General features: G+C 45.9%; 1 protein-coding gene across 3 annotated transcripts in view; it reads left to right on the top strand.

Moving 5' to 3' along the window:
* Positions 1–22,079, top strand: part of LOC135809025 (codanin-1-like) — a 51,392-nt gene that overhangs the window by 19,916 nt on the left and 9,397 nt on the right. For 2 of the 3 annotated variants that reach the window (XM_065322284.1, XM_065322283.1), the window contains exons 14-28: positions 1,235–1,286; positions 2,360–2,407; positions 2,865–2,999; positions 3,924–4,093; positions 4,947–5,016; positions 5,572–5,661; positions 6,523–6,571; positions 7,350–7,403; positions 8,055–8,113; positions 8,960–9,033; positions 14,660–14,758; positions 15,024–15,057; positions 20,098–20,174; positions 20,388–20,451; positions 21,170–21,248. In XM_065322284.1, the coding sequence (XP_065178356.1) occupies positions 1,235–1,286; positions 2,360–2,407; positions 2,865–2,999; positions 3,924–4,093; positions 4,947–5,016; positions 5,572–5,661; positions 6,523–6,571; positions 7,350–7,403; positions 8,055–8,113; positions 8,960–9,033; positions 14,660–14,758; positions 15,024–15,057; positions 20,098–20,174; positions 20,388–20,451; positions 21,170–21,248 (1,154 nt within the window). Of the gene's footprint in view, positions 1–1,234; positions 1,287–2,359; positions 2,408–2,864; positions 3,000–3,923; positions 4,094–4,946; positions 5,017–5,571; positions 5,662–6,522; positions 6,572–7,349; positions 7,404–8,054; positions 8,114–8,959; positions 9,034–14,659; positions 14,759–15,023; positions 15,058–20,097; positions 20,175–20,387; positions 20,452–21,060; positions 21,144–21,169; positions 21,249–22,079 lie in introns of those variants that run through there. The other variant, XM_065322285.1, reaches the window with a different exon arrangement.

Raw genomic sequence — 22,079 nt, 5'->3', positions numbered from 1 at the left:
CCAGCATGGGAACATGCAAGCATGGGTGCATACCAGCATGGGAACATGCAAGCATGGGTACACACCAGCATGGGAACATGCAATCATGGGTACACACCAGCATGGGAACATGCAAGCATGGGTACACACCAGCATGGGAACATGCAAGCATGGGTGCATACCAGCATGGGAACATGCAAGCATGGGTACACACCAGCATGGGAACATGCAAGCATGGGTGCATACCAGCATGGGAACATGCAAGCATGGGTGCATACCAGCATGGGTATGTTCCGCGCATTCTGGGATTTTGCGCAATCTAAGAATTGCAGATTGCTTGCGCATTCTGGGGAGACAAGAACATACCGGTATTTGTGGCACGAGACCAGGCATGGTTAATCCGCGTCCCTGAGCGCTGGATCATGGAGCCACACTGAGACTTCAGTGAACACACGCAAGTGTGTGTGGTGCAAACTTCACGTACATGGTTCATGCGATCTATGGATTTCTTTGAAAACCTGAAGAGCACAGCGAATTCATGTGGGGCGCAGTCTGTGGGCGCAATCTGTGGATTTCGTTGAAAAATCATGAAGAGCACAGCGAATCCATGTGGGATGCACTCTGTAGGTGCAATCTGTGGATTTCTTTGAAAAAACAACATAAGTCAAGAGCATATCGAATCTGTGTTGGGCACAATCTGTGTATTTCCCTGAAAAACATGAAGAGCACAGGGAATCCATGAGCATGAGTCAGAGTGTCGCTTGTAATCGTGGTCACGAAAATGAAAGGACGGGCGAAGCTGGAGAAGAAGATTGTTCACCATGACGAACAACAGCATGTCCAGAGGTCACGCTGCTTGTCAGATGTTATGCGGTAGTGTTTGCTATCTCGCGACATTCTGAAAATTCCCAGAATGTGAAAGCAGTCACTATCTGCGCAATCTGAAAATTCCCAGAATGCCCAAGCATGCCTGCGCAATCTGCACATTTCTTGTGCATTCTGGGAATTCTCCCATCTGCGCGAAACAGGTGCATGCAAGTACACAGTGGTAATCCATCACTTGCACAGTTGCACTTGATCCGTTTTCACTGCATTTTCCTACCTAGTGTTTTGCAGACTATTTTGCAGATTTGTTTGGGCTTGCTGGGACATGTGTAAGAATTCGGAAGGATCCACCTTCATTATGCTGTTTTGATTGTATTGTATTTTGATTGTGTGTGCTGCATGTGGAATTGTGGATTATGGACCACTGAAGCCAACCGTTCTCTTGTCATTTGCAAGCTTGCCTTTCTGACAAGATCTTGGAGGTTAGTAAGTGCAGGGCCAAGCACATGTTTGTGTATTGTTTTTGCTAGAATAGTTTCTTACTACAGCAGTGCATGATACCCAATACAATCTAGTATAACAAATAACTTGCACTGGACACTGGTGGCTGTTTTCTATGTTTAGAGCTAAGCGGAATGTGACAATCATTCTCTTCATGAAAGAATGAAGTTGTTTCCTTCATGTAAAAGTGGCTTGCCTCCTGGCTATTTTTATGTGGTCCTGATGCTATAAGTTGATAGTTTTGGTGAGCAAGGGTGAACTCTTTTTTGTCGTCCAAATACTCATACATGTACATGGTCTCTCTGCTGCCAGTTTTTCTTACTGTTTCGCCCTGATGGTGGACCACGCCCTAATTTGGTCAATTTGCAGCTGAGGGACCATGTATGAGTTTTGGATTTAAAAAAAGTAAATGGCTGCAATGGAGTTTGCGAATCCTTAGAAGACCGTTTTTTGCTATTATAATTCAGTGCTGTTATGACTAGTGGAGCCAGTGCAGTCATTGAGGTACTCAACACATGGGTACAACATGTTCTCCTGGAATGATATCTTCCAGTGACTGACACTCAGTGACTGGTGAAGAATACTTCAAGTAGCCTTGTGCATTACCGTAGTGTCTTGTGTTGAAACCCGTATCATATAGAAGCCCGTTTTGAATGCAAGCCTGATTTTCATGATACACTGTCGGCACATATGCCTGGTTTTAGTGATGACACACATAGAAATACCTGTTGTGAATAGAAGCCTATCCGTGACATTAGCTTCTCCAGGAATAAGCCTGGCTTTAATACGTGGCATTACAGCAGTTACTTTGAGTTGTTCTTTCTGCCTTCTCTAGAGAATACATGTATGCTGCAGTACAGTACTAACCATCATCGCAGTGCTGCAATTGTAACCGGCTGCAATTGTGACCGGCTGCAAATGCATGATGTCAACTGAACTTGCACTGTCTGTACTGTGTGTGAGACTTGGATCTTCCTGGGATGTTTACTTTTATTTTTGCACTTGCATGTATGCACACGTGCGTGTCTGTGTCTGTGCATTAATGTGAATTTAGATGAACTCTAAAGATGCTGCGGTATTGTCATCAGAAGCTAATCCCAAGGTGAGTATAGTTCTAACAAATGAATAGAGACACTTTGATCTTAGGGTGCAGGATCTGGTATGGTTGATGCTGAGCACTACGATCCCAATGGCAAAAAGGAGATGTGTGTATGGACACTTTGGTGATATCCAGGGTAGTCTTCACACTTAAGTTAGGAACATTCTCATTCAATTTACTAGTATTCAATCAAGCCCTTTATTCCGGTGCTACCTATCCCATTTTTTTACAAGAAGTACTGGTGAAGTACTAAGGTATATTTTTGTTCATTTGGTCACACACACACACACACACACACACACACACACACACACACACACACACACGCACACACACACACACACACACACACACACACACACACACACACACACTCTCTCTCTCTCTCTCTCTCTCTCTCTTCTCCTGCTTCTTGTTCCGGTGCTTTTCGAATTCTTCTTGTGCGCTTTTTGGTCCACAGAGGTGCATAATTCGCCTAGTTCAGCAGCTGACGGTGCTTGGCAAGTTCCTCGGATATGTGATATCTTTGCCATCTGCATGCCCTGATGCTGTACCTCACACCTTGGAGCCCACTTTGATTAAGTTCCATGAATGGGTTAGTGCACAAGTCAGCTGTGGGATGTAATTCCCTTCTTTTGATCATGCCAACTCAGTTATTTTTTCTGATTTTCTGTGCAATACACAGCCCTGCTCAAAGCTCCCGGTGTGCCTAAATTGAAATTCACCATGGCATGGTGAGTTTAGGCACACCGAGAGCTCTGAGTGGCATTGTGTTCTAAGTCTCACTGATTGTGTTCCCAGTGTATATCAGCAACTGCTCGCGTCTACACAGATTCGGGGCATAATTGTCCAATGGAGAATTAATGAGAACTACCGTGTTCACGCGCATATAAGCGCACGGGCCTATACCCGGATATAAGCGCACCCCTCACATATAAGCGCATGGGCTTGTAACTCAACAGAATTCACATTTCCGGCATCACTGGACCGGTAATGACAAAATTCATTCTGGAATTACGAAGTATTGAAAGGCGTTATCGCAGGGACAGCATCAAAGAAAAGCTCTAAAAAGATCCGGATGTAAGCGCACCCCTCACATATATAAAGCGCATGGGCTTAAAAGTGATTTTTTCCATATTTGAAGTGGCGAAAACAGCAATATTCCCAACATAAGCCCATGGGCTTATATGTGCGTGAATACGGCATGCTTCTTATGATACTGCACTTCTAGCCTCAAACCAAGATTGAGCACTCGAGTGTCTTGTACTAGTGCTTTTAAAATATCCATGCAGTGCGCATCACTCTTCTAGATCAGTTGTATATACTGCTTTTGCGTGATGACACTTACTACCTTTGCATGATGACACTTGTCCATGAATTGGTGCTCTTTCCTTGTCGGGGTTTGAGCTGCAGCCTGGAAAAACCTGGAAAAACATGGAATCAATTGAAAAATAATATTACATGTAACTACTGACTGATCACACCCGTGTTGTGTATGACTGTTGTTGTATTGTTCCAGTGGCCAATGCCTTCTCTGCATTGTGAAGAACTAGCCAGGGACAGTATGACGAATGGCCGTGTGTGCATCACTCTACCATGGCTTGTGTACATGCTTGCTACAATTGGACCAATGTCTTTACACATGGCCCATTTCAAGCCTACGTGGGCTCTGCTCTTGTCTTTGCGCAGGTAAGAGTGTAATACAGTCAATTGAAAATTGTGTAGTCTGGCGTGTGGGAAACATGGATGCAGCAAATGGGATTTGGGCCTCTGGCTAGTGGGTGTAATCGTCTCCCACCATTTAGAGGTTGCATCTGATACCTGGCCATGGAATGGTGACATCCAACAGGCCGGGGGAAAAGTGCTCTTGATCTGCCCAGTGTGCCGATCCGTAATATTTATTTATTGTTTGCAGAAAATTATTGAAAATCCCGTTGTCACCTTCAGCACATGTGGTCTTCAATCCCTGGTTTTTGTCGAGTCATTTTCACTAGCATCTTTAGGAAAATTAATGACAGGGCGAGCACACGCTTCTTTCTCATTGATACTTCCACAAGTTTACCCCATCAGATCCTGTTCCTCAAAAACTAAATACTATGGGGCGTTCGTTATTGATCTACAGGTTTGGGTAGAAACTACTTCTTTCGGTAGAGGTGTTCGTTTTTTGTACTCAAAATGGTAGATTCTACTTTCCTCTACCGGCTCTACCAGGAAAAAGTTGGTAAAAGCCGGTAGAAGTTGGTAGAGGTAGGGGATTCCCAGCAAGATCAAGGAGTTGTACACAACTCCGTACAGAAGAGAAACATTTCACGTACATACCGTGAAAAATTACTAAATCCAGTAGAACAGCGTTTCGTGCACTTACCTCTACCGTCTACCTCTATCGGTAGAGTGACTCTACTCTACTCTACCAGGCAGCTAAAACCGAACGCAGCCTACGTCTTGTGTGTTGTTAGTTTTCGTCAATGGTCTGCATTGGATTTGGATGATGGTGGCGGTGCTGATGTCACTTCTTCTTCTTTTACTCTCTTTTGTTACTCAGAAAAATGCATTGCATGCGCTCCAGTCGCATCACCACATTTCTCCTGGTGTTACTTGGCTGGCTGTTTGAGGTAAGTATTCGGTTGCCTAAGAACTGGGGGGGGGGGGGGGATCAGGCTCCTAGCCTAGACTGTTCTTATTTTCATGTACTACAGTCTCTGCGCAGTTGAGTCACCGTGTAACAAGACAGTTAGTTATACATTGGTATGCTGTGCTTGGTGAAAGTCTAGCCTGTTCGTTCTTCGGCTCTCTGTTCTTCGGCTCTCTGTTCTTCGGCTCTCTGTTCTTCGGCTCTCTGTTCTTTGGTGCCCGACAGTGCTGTAGTTGGGTAACACTATCCGCTGGTCCTTCCTGTTGCCACACATGCTGCAGGGCTTACCAGCTTGCTGATGTGCATGTAGAAGTTGCTGATTTGCAACAAGATGTACAGGCTGTGTAGATGTGCCCTTCTCTCGTATATTTGCACCATGTTGCGTGCTACAGTGTACATGTACATGTACACTTAAACAATGGCATTGAGTAGGCCTGTGGGCCTGTTGCCTGCATTATAGCCAAATATATGTGTGTGTGTATATGTGTGTACATGAATACATGTGTGCGATTCATACGGTGTGCCATGCTTGCAGCTGTTGAATGCTACATCTATTTTGGATTCTCTCCCGTCTGCCGAATATGCCATATCAGCTGAGCTTACGTCACCAAGCGAGCAGAGCATGGTGAGTGGATGTTGTCTAGCACTGCATTATAACTTATAAGTTGTCACTCCAAAAAAAGTTTTTACATGTCGTATGTACTGTCACGTGCGACATGTGCATTTTTTTGCCATAAGGTAAATTTGCAATCCATACAATTGCTTTAGTTTTCACACTCCTGTTGCTCGGGATGTTCAAGGTCTTCTCCTGACTACCGTACTCGCGCGATTGGAGCCCTCTCTTGAATAGTGCCCTATCTTGAATAGTGCCCTAGTCTCCAAGAGCCAGTGAAAAATAAAGCCCTCTCTTGAATAGTGCCCCCCCCCCCCCCCCCCCCCGGTCTTGTAACCAAGCCCATGTGCAAGTTTGGTGTTCTTTTGCTAATGTTCTTGGCCATTGCTTTGCACTGGTGTTTTCAGGAACAAAATCGCAGGTCTTGTTCCCGTTTCTGTGGAGTCGTGAGCGTTTACAGTACACTTTAGGCTCTGTTTTTCTTTGTTTTATGCTGGATGACGCAAATGTACCAGCAATGAAAAAATAGTGCCCTCTCTTGAATACTGCCCCATCTGTGATGGACATTGAAAAAATAGTGCCCCAGGGGCACTAATCGCGCGAGTACGGTAGTTACGAGGGACGCAAGTCACTCTTCGCCTCTACGCTCATCTTAGAATTACTGTAGTAGATGTCTGGACATGCCGTAAAACGAGGTATGCAGGAATGCCATCTGCCTGTATCTGTGGTTCACATTGTCTGCATACAAGCCTTCTATTGTATCGCCCGCCGGTACTGCAGTGGGGTGTAGCCATACATTGTAGTTCATTGAGCTCTTCTTCTTTTTCCTTGTTCTAAATACTTGTATGCTGGATTGTCTTTTGTGCTTTGCAGGGAAATCTGGTGAACAGCTCCTTTGTGATGTCAGTGTGTCCATTCATCAGTACGTGTTTTCTTCTCTTCTCCTCATTATCTATCATGTCTATGGCCTGTGCCTATTGTTCTTTTGAGATCAGAGAAGAGTGCTACCTGTTTGCGAGTAACGAGCTATTTGCCAGTATACAACATGTGCTGAATATTTCTAGTAGCCAGCAGGAACTATTAAAGGGATGTTTAGTCACTTGCGGACGAGTGGGAAGTCTGCGTTTTGCCACCGGTCTGGCTGTGAGTATCATCTGCGGCTCGTAAAATGCTTTCATTACGCCGAATCAGGCATGCTTGACTCTTTGCACGAACCGATATGGTAGACCGGGGTCCGTACTGTTTGTCTGTACTATCCGGGTATGTGCACGTGGGTACCAAGCCATGGATGGTCCCACACTAGTACCACTCATGTGCTTTTACTAGCCTTTTAGAGTGCTTTGTCCTACCAAAGTGCTATAAAGAACTATGATGGGTGAATACGCTGCTCAAGGCCCAAAGATGATGAGGTTTTGGAACAAAATGAGTGGAATCTGCCTTCAGACAGGAGTGACTAACCTGTCCATTACCTTCGCTCACAAGCCTTGAATTTGTTTTCTTGTATTCTGTTTGGATTCGCAAAGCCAAACAAACCAAAAGCCCCATTACATGGGACCGGGGAATGAGCCTGTGACAAATACCAAGTAACAAAAAGCAGGTGTTGGCGGTGTTGGTTTTAACTTGATTATTATGGAGGACTTCACAGTGATACGATTACCAGACAACGGTGCTCTTCCTTTTCTCAATTGTGATCTGTGCAGGTGAAATTGGAAAGGTCCTCGCAGCGTCTTCAAATGGCTACACATCGTCTTCGTGTAAGTGTTCCCTGCAAAGCTGTGTCATTCCCTGGCATGATCACAGTTCCATGCACTTGCATGGTACTCACTGGTACCAGTGCATCTCTCTGCTCATGATACTAAGGTATCTACTTGCTAATACTATTCAAAGTGTTCATAATTAACAGTTAAGAGTAGAGCCCACACGCTCTGTATATGGAACTGGAGGAAGCCTCCCCACTTTTACTTAGTTCATAATGAAGTCGTTTTAAAGTCCACAAGGACATGCAGCTATCCTGACCAGCGGCTCACTGGTTATGAGGGAAATGGCATAAGTTTGAAGTTTTGCTGTTGGTTGTCTTGTATAATGTATTGCACATGGGTTGCATGGGTTGCATGGCCTGAAACCAATCAACAGGTGAGAACTGGCCCCTATTACGTCGCCTTTTTTGGTGCTTATTTGCCTTCATTGTCAGCCAGGAAGGTGAATTGTACTTGCTTACTATTTGTCACCTTTGAAAGATATCTTCTGAATCTCTCTCCACCCTCCCAAAGGGAGACCCGCGTGGTCAGTTTCTGGCAGTGAGCAAGGACAAGTGTGTATGCGTGTGCATGTGCGTGTGTGTACCAATGTGTTTTCGAGTTCAATGTGTTTTAATACTTTTTTATTGTTTATTTTCTATACATCAGCTCGCCGCCGTATTAAGTCTGTATGTTCAGTTGTGGGAAAGTCAGAGGTGGATATTCAGGTGAGAGCAGTGTTTGGCATATGGGATATTTCTCCTGTGGTGGTATACGGGCGCATGTTTTTGTTTGATTTCCAGTAGTGGTGAAACGAATATTCGAATATTCGAACATTCGTTCGATTGATCACATTCGAATATTCTTTAAGTCGCATTCGAGTATTCGTGACGTCACTTCGAATGCAGTGCACGTTCATACGTGCACACCAAACACAGTACAGTGCAGTGCGTACAGCGTGCCTGTGACTTTGTACTGCATGTTTGCACATGTATGTGCATACTGGACTGCCAATGTAGCAAACCACATGTATAAACTTCAAAGTAGCCTTATGTGGCAGTGCATTTTATGTGGCACTACTGTTTGTCATACCTAATAACAATGACAGCATCCATCAAATGACTGAGAGGAGGTAATGTAATGTCATCTGTGTTACCAAAAGAATATTCGTTCGTTCGTTCGTTAAGCCAAAGAATATTCGACTACTAGGTTTTGACGTTCGTTTCACCACTAATTTCCAGGTTGCCATGAAACCGCTGGATGTTGGGTCCAACTGGTGGTGATGTCATAGCGTACATACTTTTAAAACATTTGAATTTGTGGACTATCATTAGTTGCTTCTGGCATAGCCTTCTATCACCAGTTATTTGGATGCAAGTCTGGAAAATTGTGGAAATTCCCCCATGCCCCAGTCCAGTTGTGCCCCTGGACATGCAGTACACCTACCTGTTCTGGAGATGTTCCTCTCTATGGTAGTGCTAGATAGTAGGAATACTCCATCCGGTCACTTGCCTCTCTGTTTATGTATCGGTGTTGTCTGCTGTTCTACGGTTTGTCCTTTTTTCTTTGCTTAGGACTTGCTTGCAGAGAATTTCATGGCATATCAAGTCCCTGTTGTTCAGCAAGTTGTCAATGTTGTCGTGGAACGGTATGTGTTTCCTCATCTGCCTAGACTATCCGTTGCATCTTTTCACCTGTTTGTTTTAAACGTACCGACTCAGTGTGATGATGTGCGGAGCTTTAAAGTTATTTTGGGGAAATGTTTGTTTGGGCGTTTTGTCATCTTCCGAGCACTTTGCAAGCACTCTGTCCTGTTTGGAATGAATGATGTGTGCCACATGTACCACGAAATCCCACCAGAACACCCATCCCTAACACTCCAAGGTGTGATTGTGGAGTGGGGCGGATGGGAGATCTCTCCATGGTCCTGTACTGTGCAAGCTTGGGGCAGTTCGTTTCGTGTTTGTACAGCGTACTTCGAAGTAGATGTTCCACCATGTGCCAATGGGTGCTGAACAATTAACAAGCACAAACTGTAGTACGAACTGTAGTACAGCACATGTGAAACACGTAGATCTCTGGCTCTGGCTTCTCTGTTTGTCAATTTCTATAATTTGACTCGGATGGAGAGCCAAGGATAGATTTATAGTAAAGAAAAAAGGACCAAGAAACTACAAGTTACGCTATAACAGTATCAGTGTCGTGCAATGTTATCACATGAGCTGATTGTTTAGTAACTGATGGTGTTAATGGACATTATAGCGTAACTTGTAGTTTCTTGGTCTTTTTTTCTTTTCTATGATTTGAGGTCCCGTATGAAGACAAATAATAGCAAGGGACAGGTAGGACTGTGTCTTGCCTATTCTTCTTAGCTCGCAAGCCGGGTGATATTAGGTTTTATCGCTCTGTTGTATTGGCCCGCACTTCCCTGATCCACAACCGGTCCTATACATGTATTCCATGTATAGGGAGAATGTTGACCGCTTGTATTGACTCCTTTTTAGGAATCAAGGTAAGCTGTCAAACCTCCAGCCACCCACACTGCATGTTATGTTATCTTTGTTTTATTTCACCATAGGTACGGGCATTGCTGCCTTCTTGCTCTGGGTCATGAATGATGCCACAGCTCCTAGGCTATTATCAAGAGTCCATAAACAAGAGTATGCAACTGTGATCTCTTTTCTATGGGCCAGATGCGCGGCGCACTGCCTTCATTACATCATTTTTTAGCTGCAGTCCGCGCACTGCGCAAAATCAAACACCGCACTTTCCCTCTGGTTTGAAATGAACTTTCGTACGGAACTGGAGTTCACGCGCCACAGTTTAGGGATCGCGTAGGTACTGGAATGAATCGAGCAAAAACGGATGGGCCTGTGCGAGAATTGTGGGTTTAGTGCATGCTTTCAGAGCGTGATGGAGGCAAGTTACGTAATGAAGGCAGCGCGCCGCGCACAGACCCATAACCACAGTTGCATACTCTTGTTTATACAATCTTGCTATTATGAAAATTAATAATAAAAATTAATTAATGGTATGAAAAAATGTACACCCACACCACAGAAATCATGAACCACTAACACACCACGAAACGCACACAAAGCAAGGGAAAGAACCATGTTTTGGCAACACCATAAGATAAAAAAGCCTAGTTTTCCTTGTCGTCAGTGGCCGCTTCTCTAGCAGCTCTCAATTTCTTATTCTCCTTGCGTGACAAAGACCAAGACTTCTTTTACGTGGTGTTATGGAGACTGGAGAAACATTGATAGTAATGTTCGAACACGATTGCAAGACAACACCATCGGGAATTGAACAAGCAGCACTGGATGCAGCAGCAGCTTTATGACGTGACTGGGCAGTAAGAAGTGCTTCCCTGGAAGAAGTGTCGTACACATCTGAAGCAGCTGGCAGATTCTTTCTGGATCCAGCAGCATCTGAATTTGACAGAATATCAATGCAGAAGACATACGCACAGAATCTGCATCAGCAACTCTTTCATGGTTTTGTAGCGAAGCTGGATTCATGTGACCAGAAACAGCGCAAATGTTGTGATCTTCCATTCCACATGCCTTCATCTGAGATAGCAGTTTCACAAGTACAATGATTTGTGCACTTCTGCACTGCAGCTTCAGAAATGCTTTGCATCATTTTACCCGCAGTATGTTATGTGAGAGGGGTGCTATCATGAAGCACACAACGTTACCTTCTTGTGCTGCGTGCAATGCACCACCTTTTGCTCGTTGAAACAAACAATCCATGTTTGAATTCGGAAGGCTTAGGTAGAGCTTGATTATTGGAACCTGAAGCTGATCTCGAACAACTCCTGCACTGGAGAAAGCAGCTCCACTGATCTCGAACAACTCCTGCACTGGAGAAAGCAGCTCCACTGATGCCGCCCTAATGATTTTCGAACAGAAATCTTTCGAAAGTCGAAGGACGTCGTGGCCGTCAATGGTGTCGAACCGCAGATCCGACGTGGTAAGCTGTGATTGACCTTCCCATCCCCGCAAACAGAAGTGCAAGGAGAGAATCAGCCAAACATATCTGTGAACAGCACGCACAAATTGAAAATAAAGAGACCATAAAACAAGTTTGCCTTTACCTGGTAAGGTGGACAGGATTGTCTGTTGTTTCCATATCCTTGAAGTGGTCCATGGTAGTCTTCCAATCACTTTCGGAAACCGCATCCTAGTGTTCGACGACTGGCTCGTCTCCATTTCTTTTCTTCTCTTTCAGCACAGCATTCAGGATTTTGTTCGGTTTGAACGATTTTCCAAACTCTTTCCCTGGCGTGAGCCCAAAGGCTGCCAATTGCAGACAGATGGCGCTGTGTTGTGCCTCTTGCAGCAAGGTAGCTAGCTCGTTTGTATAGGGTCCCATCTTTCTTCTTCAAATCGAAGTAGAAACCCTCGAAGCAGAGCGCAAGCTCCCTGGCCGAACACGTCTGCAAATCCAATTCTGGCTTTTAAACCTTGAGTGCAGACACCCACGTACCAAACTGAGAATTCCTTACTTCCATCGTCACACAAAAGGAGAATCAGAAAGGACAACTTGGAGCACATGCGCAAAATTCCTTTCCCAGAAGTAAAATTGGTGCCTTTTGAATAGTAAAATCTGTTCTTTCTAAATGGCGGATGAAGAAGGTTCAGAGAGCCATTTCCGCCCAGTACAATGCCAAAATGATTCAAGTAAGGTGCTAATACCGTAAGGTGCTAGTAATCACAATACTGTATGCCAAAATGATTCAAGTAAGGTGCTAGTAATCACAATACAAAATGATTCAAGTAGGGTGCTAGTAATCACAATACAAAATGATTCAAGTAAGGTGCTAGTATTCACAATACAAAATGATTCAAGTAGGGTGCTAGTAATCACAATACAAAATGATTCAAGTAGGGTGCTAGTAATCACAATACAAAATGATTCAAGTAGGGTGCTAGTAATCACAATACAAAATGATTCAAGTAGGGTGCTAGTAATCACAATACAAAATGATTCAAGTAGGGTGCTAGTAATCACAATGCCAAAATGATTCAAGTAGGGTGCTAGTAATCACAATACTGTATAGCAGGAAATTTTCGGACGATTTTGTACACGGCATCTTCTGTACTAAATTAATTCCGTACTAAAATTGTTCATAGGAAAGAAAAAGGACCAAGGAACTAAACGTTACGCTATAATGTCCACTAACACCACCAGTTACTAAACAATCAGCTCATGCGATAACATTGCACGACACTGACCGACGGTACTGACGTTCTACAACTAACTGGCTATCAGCTCTAGCACATCTCGGATGCGCACTTCAGCTGATAGCCAGTTAGTTGTAGAACGTCAGTACCGTCGGTCAGTGTCGTGCAATGTTATCGCATGAGCTGATTGTTTAGTAACTGGTGGTGTTAGTGGACATTATAGCGTAACTTTTAGTTCCTTGGTCCTTTTTTCTTTCCTATAATCGTATCCTTGGCTCTCCATTCGAGTCCATAAAATGTTCATGTTACACTATACACGATGTACATCAAAATGCTGCTTGAAGACCCAGCAATTCGCGTGGCATTCTGTACTGAACGAAAATAGAAACCGTACGAAAGGGCGAAATGCGGCTTTGTCCGAAAATATTCCCGTCCGAAAATGTCCTGCTATACAGTAATAGGATATTGACCTCGACTTGGTCAGTATCCTATGTGTATGCGTATGGCTCTCTGTTTTTTACTACAGTCAACTTCGCTAATAACGATTGCGGATATAACGACAATTCGCGATTAACGATAGGATTTCCATTCCCAGAGCAAAGTCCCACCTAACTGTAATACATTCAATGAGACTTCGGGTATGAAGACACTTCGCGAATAAGGACTCTTTTCTGATGCCCCCGCCGAGTGTCGTTATACGCAAAGTTGACTGTATGTGCCATTGGCCCAATGTTGAGGTATTCTTAAGTCATCCGCTTGACTTATGAGTGCATGACTTACGAATATTTTACGGCTTATCGCCAGTGTGTTGATTAAAATTACATGGCTCATTGCAAGTGTACTGCACCCATCAATTATTCTACATCAGTGCTAGTGTTGAATATGTTCATTGGTGTGTGTGTGTGTGTGTGTGTGTGTGTGTGTGTGTGTGTGTGTGTGTGTGTGTGTGTGTGTGTGTGTGTGTGTGTGTGTGTGTGTGTGTGTGTGTGTGTGTGTGTGTGTGTGTGTGTGTGTGTGTGTGTGTGTGTGTGTGTGTGTGTGTGTGTGTGTGTGTGTGTGTGTGTGTGTGTGTGTGTGTGTGTGTGTGTGTGTGTGTGTGTGTGTGTGTGTGTGTGTGTGTGTGTGTGTGTGTGTGTGTGTGTGTGTGTGTGTGTGTGTGTGTGTGTGTGTGTGTGTGTGTGTGTGTGTGTGTGTGTGTGTGTGTGTGTGTGTGTGTGTGTGTGTGTGTGTGTGTGTGTGTGTGTGTGTGTGTGTGTGTGTGTGTGTGTGTGTGTGTGTGTGTGTGTGTGTGTGTGTGTGTGTGTGTGTGTGTGTGTGTGTGTGTGTGTGTGTGTGTGTGTGTGTGTGTGTGTGTGTGTGTGTGTGTGTGTGTGTGTGTGTGTGTGTGTGTGTGTGTGTGTGTGTGTGTGTGTGTGTGTGTGTGTGTGTGTGTGTGTGTGTGTGTGTGTGTGTGTGTGTGTGTGTGTGTGTGTGTGTGTGTGTGTGTGTGTGTGTGTGTGTGTGTGTGTGTGTGTGTGTGTGTGTGTGTGTGTGTGTGGACGTACATGTGTGTGCGTGGACGTACATGTGTGTGCGTGGACGTACATGTGTGTGCGTGGACGTACATGTGTGTGCGTGGACGTACATGTGTGTGCGTGGACGTACATGTGTGTGCGTGGACGTACATGTGTGTGCGTGGACGTACACGTGTGTGTGTGGACGTACACGTGTGTGTGTGGACGTACACGTGTGTGTGTGGACGTACATGTGTGTGTGTGGACGTACATGTGTGTGTGTGGACGTACATGTGTGTGTGTGGACGTACATGTGTGTGTGTGGACGTACATGTGTGTGTGTGTGGACGTACATGTGTGTCTGATTGGCGTTGCGTATGTGTGTGCACGTACATGTGTGTCTGATTGGCGTTGCGTGTGTGTGTGGACGTACATGTGTGTCTGATTGGCGTTGCGTATGTGTGTGGACGTACATGTGTGTCTGATTGGCGTTGCGTATGTGTGTGTACGTACATGTTTGTCTGATTGGCGTTGCGTATGTGTGTGGACGTACATGTGTGTCTGATTGGTGTTGCCTATGTGGACTGTTTAGGTTTGTCAGTAGAGCAAAGAAAGAAGTGAGTATGCTCACGTTACCAGCTCTGCTTGAACGCTACAAAGCTGACGTCTGCTCTATCATGCACCAACACAGGTTAGCTGAGGAATCAATGTAGCTGGCCCGATATCATCATTGCTGTTGTCATCGCACTGCTGCTTGTGTTGCGGCTGCTGCAACTGCTGCTGTCTTCCTCTATTGCTGCTGCTTGTGTTGCTGCTGCTGCAACGGCTGCTGTCTTCCTCTATTGCTGCTGCTTGTGTTGTTATTATTTCAGCCGCTGTCTGTTGCTGTTCCTGGACTTGTTTCGGAAACTTTCATTCATTATGACTGTTTATGTTTTCCATGATCTGTGCTGCAGTGACATCTTGTCATTTGACATGCACTCCACGGAGGTGAGTTGTATATGGGTAGTGCATGAGAGGTGCTGTCAAAGTATTTTACAGTCAACTTCGCTTATAACGATACTCGGTGGGGCGTCAAAAAGGTGTCCTTATTCTCGAAGTGTCGTTATACCCGAAGTCTCGTTATATGTATTACAGTGGGATGGGACTTTGCTCTGGGCATGGAAATTCTGTCGTTATTCGCGAATTGTCGTTATATCCGCAGTCATTATTAGCGAAGTTGACTGTTTATTCATACAGGGGTATTGCATCTGATTTTGAATACCGGTGGCAGTTTCTGGCACCCGTTATTTCCATGAAGGTTTCCCATGCCCTTCATCCCTGACATGAAGGTTTCCCATGCCCTTCATCCCTGACATGAAGGTTTCCCATGCCCTTCATCCCTGACATGAAGGTTTCCCATGCCCTTCATCCCTGACACGAAGGTTTCCCATGCCCTTCATCCCTGACACGAAGGTTTCCCATGCCCTTCATCCCTGACATGAAGGTTTCCCATGCCCTTCATCCCTGACACGAAGGTTTCCCATGCCCTTCATCCCTGACATGAAGGTTTCCCATGCCCTTCATCCCTGACACGAAGGTTTCCCATGCCCTTCATCCCTGACATGAAGGTTTCCCATGCCCTTCATCCCTGACATGAAGGTTTCCCATGCCCTTCATCCCTGACATGAAGGTTTCCCATGCCCTTCATCCCTGACATGAAGGTTTCCCATGCCCTTCATCCCTGACATGAAGGTTTCCCATGCCCTTCATCCCTGACATGAAGGTTTCCCATGCCCTTCATCCCTGACATGAAGGTTTCCCATGCCCTTCATCCCTGACATGAAGGTTTCCCATGCCCTTCATCCCTGACATGAAGGTTTCCCATGCCCTTCATCCCTGACATGAAGGTTTCCCATGCCCTTCATCCCTGACATGAAGGTTTCCCATGCCCTTCATCCCTGACATGAAGGTTTCCCATGCCCTTCATCCCTGACATGAAGGTTTCCCATGCCCTTCATCCCTGACACGAAGGTTTCCCATGCCCTTCATCCCTGACATGAAGGTTTCCCATGCCCTTCATCCCTGACATGACGGTTTCCCATGCCCTTCATCCCTGACATGAAGGTTTCCCATGCCCTTCATCCCTGACATGAAGGTTTCCCATGCCCTTCATCCCTGACACGAAGGTTTCCCATGCCCTTCATCCCTGACATGAAGGTTTCCCATGCCCTTCATCCCTGACACGAAGGTTTCCCATGCCCTTCATCCCTGACACGAAGGTTTCCCATGCCCTTCATCCCTGACACGAAGGTTTCCCATGCCCTTCATCCCTGACATGAAGGTTTCCCATGCCCTTCATCCCTGACATGAAGGTTTCCCATGCCCTTCATCCCTGACATGAAGGTTTCCCATGCCCTTCATCCCTGACATGAAGGTTTCCCATGCCCTTCATCCCTGACATGAAGGTTTCCCATGCCCTTCATCCCTGACACGAAGGTTTCCCATGCCCTTCATCCCTGACATGAAGGTTTCCCATGCCCTTCATCCCTGACATGAAGGTTTCCCATGCCCTTCATCCCTGACATGAAGGTTTCCCATGCCCTTCATCCCTGACATGAAGGTTTCCCATGCCCTTCATCCCTGACATGAAGGTTTCCCATGCCCTTCATCCCTGACATGAAGGTTTCCCATGCCCTTCATCCCTGACATGAAGGTTTCCCATGCCCTTCATCCCTGACATGAAGGTTTCCCATGCCCTTCATCCCTGACATGAAGGTTTCCCATGCCCTTCATCCCTGACATGAAGGTTTCCCATGCCCTTCATCCCTGACATGAAGGTTTCCCATGCCCTTCATCCCTGACATGAAGGTTTCCCATGCCCATTCCTGACATGAAGGTTTCCCATGCCCTTCATCCCTGACATGAAGGTTTCCCATGCCCTTCATCCCTGACATGAAGGTTTCCCATGCCCTTCATCCCTGACATGAAGGTTTCCCATGCCCTTCATCCCTGACATGAAGGTTTCCCATGCCCTTCATCCCTGACATGAAGGTTTCCCATGCCCTTCATCCCTGACACGAAGGTTTCCCATGCCCTTCATCCCTGACATGAAGGTTTCCCATGCCCTTCATCCCTGACATGAAGGTTTCCCATGCCCTTCATCCCTGACATGAAGGTTTCCCATGCCCTTCATCCCTGACATGAAGGTTTCCCATGCCCTTCATCCCTGACATGAAGGTTTCCCATGCCCTTCATCCCTGACATGAAGGTTTCCCATGCCCTTCATCCCTGACATGAAGGTTTCCCATGCCCTTCATCCCTGACATGAAGGTTTCCCATGCCCTTCATCCCTGACATGAAGGTTTCCCATGCCCTTCATCCCTGACATGAAGGTTTCCCATGCCCTTCATCCCTGACATGAAGGTTTCCCATGCCCTTCATCCCTGACATGAAGGTTTCCCATGCCCTTCATCCCTGACATGACGGTTTCCCATGCCCTTCATCCCTGACATGAAGGTTTCCCATGCCCTTCATCCCTGACATGAAGGTTTCCCATGCCCTTCATCCCTGACACGAAGGTTTCCCATGCCCTTCATCCCTGACATGAAGGTTTCCCATGCCCTTCATCCCTGACACGAAGGTTTCCCATGCCCTTCATCCCTGACACGAAGGTTTCCCATGCCCTTCATCCCTGACACGAAGGTTTCCCATGCCCTTCATCCCTGACATGAAGGTTTCCCATGCCCTTCATCCCTGACATGAAGGTTTCCCATGCCCTTCATCCCTGACATGAAGGTTTCCCATGCCCTTCATCCCTGACATGAAGGTTTCCCATGCCCTTCATCCCTGACATGAAGGTTTCCCATGCCCTTCATCCCTGACACGAAGGTTTCCCATGCCCTTCATCCCTGACATGAAGGTTTCCCATGCCCTTCATCCCTGACATGAAGGTTTCCCATGCCCTTCATCCCTGACATGAAGGTTTCCCATGCCCTTCATCCCTGACATGAAGGTTTCCCATGCCCTTCATCCCTGACATGAAGGTTTCCCATGCCCTTCATCCCTGACATGAAGGTTTCCCATGCCCTTCATCCCTGACATGAAGGTTTCCCATGCCCTTCATCCCTGACATGAAGGTTTCCCATGCCCTTCATCCCTGACATGAAGGTTTCCCATGCCCTTCATCCCTGACATGAAGGTTTCCCATGCCCTTCATCCCTGACATGAAGGTTTCCCATGCCCTTCATCCCTGACATGAAGGTTTCCCATGCCCATTCCTGACATGAAGGTTTCCCATGCCCTTCATCCCTGACATGAAGGTTTCCCATGCCCTTCATCCCTGACATGAAGGTTTCCCATGCCCTTCATCCCTGACATGAAGGTTTCCCATGCCCTTCATCCCTGACATGAAGGTTTCCCATGCCCTTCATCCCTGACATGAAGGTTTCCCATGCCCTTCATCCCTGACACGAAGGTTTCCCATGCCCTTCATCCCTGACATGAAGGTTTCCCATGCCCTTCATCCCTGACATGAAGGTTTCCCATGCCCTTCATCCCTGACATGAAGGTTTCCCATGCCCTTCATCCCTGACATGAAGGTTTCCCATGCCCTTCATCCCTGACATGAAGGTTTCCCATGCCCTTCATCCCTGACATGAAGGTTTCCCATGCCCTTCATCCCTGACATGAAGGTTTCCCATGCCCTTCATCCCTGACATGAAGGTTTCCCATGCCCTTCATCCCTGACATGAAGGTTTCCCATGCCCTTCATCCCTGACATGAAGGTTTCCCATGCCCTTCATCCCTGACATGAAGGTTTCCCATGCCCTTCATCCCTGACATGAAGGTTTCCCATGCCCTTCATCCCTGACATGAAGGTTTCCCATGCCCTTCATCCCTGACATGAAGGTTTCCCATGCCCTTCATCCCTGACATGAAGGTTTCCCATGCCCTTCATCCCTGACACGAAGGTTTCCCATGCCCTTCATCCCTGACACGAAGGTTTCCCATGCCCTTCATCCCTGACATGAAGGTTTCCCATGCCCTTCATCCCTGACATGAAGGTTTCCCATGCCCTTCATCCCTGACATGAAGGTTTCCCATGCCCTTCATCCCTGACATGAAGGTTTCCCATGCCCTTCATCCCTGACATGAAGGTTTCCCATGCCCTTCATCCCTGACATGAAGGTTTCCCATGCCCTTCATCCCTGACATGAAGGTTTCCCATGCCCTTCATCCCTGATATGAAGGTTTCCCATGCCCTTCATCCCTGACATGAAGGTTTCCCATGCCCTTCATCCCTGACATGAAGGTTTCCCATGCCCTTCATCCCTGACATGAAGGTTTCCCATGCCCTTCATCCCTGACATGAAGGTTTCCCATGCCCTTCATCCCTGACATGAAGGTTTCCCATGCCCTTCATCCCTGACTGCACATAGACATAGACGATTGCAATAACAGTGACTGTAGTACATTGTGTCATGTGCTAGGGGCATGTTCGATTGGTAGGATCGGGATCCCGATCCACCGGATCCACTGGATTCGCACCCTTTCGATTGGTCGAATCCGGATCCGGATCCTTCGGATTTGGATCCGGTCAACCCACCTCGGGGAGCAGGGTTGACCGGATCCAACGGATCCAAATGTGACCTTTGTGCGTATATGGCGGGTAAAAATCATTTTTGTACACATTGTGGTACACACACGTGGATAGAGATAGAGCTTGTTGACTTTTGGTACGACGCACGCGATGAGTACGACGTTCACCCTTTTGGGTGACTTGTGAGCGCCATTGTCAACATGGCAACAGTCAAGGTCCAAAATAAAGTGTTCAGTTGAATCTGAAGGATCCGAAGGATCTGAGATCTGGATCCCGATCCCGATCCTTACCAATCGAACATGCCCTAGGTTTTCTATTGTTAACTTTTTTTCTATTTTCAGATTCTAGCCTTGTCTGTACTTCAATGGCTCTCCCAGATTTCACCAGGATTGTTTTTCATTGATTTGAGCACCTGGCTTGTTTGCTGTGCATCTATGTCTGACTTGTAGGCAAGAAACATTGTCCAACGACTTAGTTCACGTTTTACACTTCAACTGTCTGAAGAAGTAGCAACTGTGTTTGAACGGTACGTACCTCCATATTTTTCTTGCAGTGTTTGCAGACCCAAGGGAACCACTTTTGTCAGCACTCTTTCATCCCTGGAATGTGCATAATGTGTGTGTGTTTTTTTGTGTGTGCTGTGGTGTATGTGTGTATGTGTGTGTGTGTGTGTGTTTGTGTGTGTGTGTGTTTGGATGTTTGTGTTTGTGTGTGATGTGTCATGTTTGTACTTATTTAGGTTTTCCAAGGATGATTGTTTTCAAGCTGTGTCTCTTCTGTTGGATGGAGAAGTCTCAGTAGCAGTAAGTTGTTGCACTTAGTTCCTTGTTTAATGTGTATGAACTCCAATTCTAATAATCTCAATGGGTCAAATAGACCTGTAATTATGAGTTTTGAATCCAACATCTGGACAGTTTGATAGGCTGAGAATGTTGCTGCTAATCACAGTTGTTATGTCGTCTGAATATAACGAGTACTACTGTACAAGAAGAAATATTCGTCTGGAATTTAATTTCGTCTTTTTCGTCCAAGGAGCTTTTGGACTAAATTAAATGTAGGACGAATGTCGATTTGCCCAGCTTTTCTATACACTCTTATGATCCATGGACGAAATTTTCAACCGGACGAACTCCTTTTCTTTGGAGTGGGACGAAATTATTGACCGACGAAATTTTCTGCCTCTACAGTACACGTTACAGGTAGGTCAGGCAGGACAAACAAGACTAAAGAGTAGACTGTGGTGGACTACAAGTGTTCACACGGAAGGTGAACAACCGGAAACATTCATTACTAGCAAGTGCAAGTGCACGTACAGGAAACAACAACACAATCAGTATCAGTAACGTGTAAAGCTGTGACGTAACAACAAAATTATCTTAGTGATCTTCTGCTTCTTCTTGCTGCATGTACAGGTACTTTGCAAGTTGTACTGAACCTTCCTCAAGTACAGTATGCAGCTTCTTGTGGCTATGGTTATGTAATTCTCCTATGCCTGCACCTGTATGCTTTATGTTAATATAGGTTGTTGGAGCAGCACGTGCTCTTGTTGCGCGGAGGATACGTCAGCAACTGTCTCAATGGCAACAGATCACTTTCTTTGGTAAAGCACCACATTTCCTCTTAATTGCTTTCAAGTACTTCAAAAAAGAAGTAACTAAGTCCTTAAAAGGACCACATGACATTACATGTACAGCAAAAACTAGTTTACCCCTTTGATTCGGATTTCGGATAATCGATTGTTCGGGTAATCAGCATTCTACTGTATTATTGGCTCTGAAATTGTTATAATAGAGGTTTTTGGCCTTGTATGTACGGAAATATACTTGATGTGTGATGATACCTTCCTTTGTTGAATCTCTCTGTCTCTCTCTCTGTCTCTCTCTGTCTCTCTCTGTCTCTCTCTGTCTCTCTGTCTCTCTCTCTCTCTCTCTCTCTCTCTCTCTCTCTCTCTCTCTCTCTCTCTCTCTCTCTCTCTCTCTCTCTCTTTCTATCTCTCTCTCTATCTCTCTCTCTCTCTCTCTCTCTCTCTCTCTCTCTCTCTCTCTCTCTCTCTCTCTCTCTCTCTCTCTCTCTCTCTCTCTCTCTCTCTCTCTCTCTCTCTCTCTCTCTCTGTGTCTGTGTCTGTGTCTGTGTGTGTCTCTCTCTCTGTGCCTGTCTCTCTCTCTCTCTATGCCTGTCTCTCTCTCTCTCTCTCTCTCTCTCTCTCTCTCTCTATCTCTCTCTCTCTCTCTCTCTCTCTCTCTCTCTCTCTCTCTCTCTCTCTCTCTCTCTCTCTCTCTCTCTCTCTCTCTCTCTCTCTCTGCCTCTCTCTCTGCCTCGCTCTGTCTCTGCCTGTCTCTCTCTCTCTCTCTCTCTCTCTCTCTCTCTCTCTCTCTCTCTCTCTCTCTCTCTCTCTCTCTCTCTCTCTCTCTCAAATAAACCTTGAAACTAT

This window comes from Sycon ciliatum, chromosome 2 (genome assembly GCF_964019385.1).
Source record: "Sycon ciliatum chromosome 2, ocSycCili1.1, whole genome shotgun sequence".
NCBI lineage: Eukaryota > Metazoa > Porifera > Calcarea > Leucosolenida > Sycettidae > Sycon > Sycon ciliatum.
The sequence above is the reverse complement of the archived record's forward strand: the minus strand, read 5'-3'. Positions and strand labels throughout refer to the sequence as shown.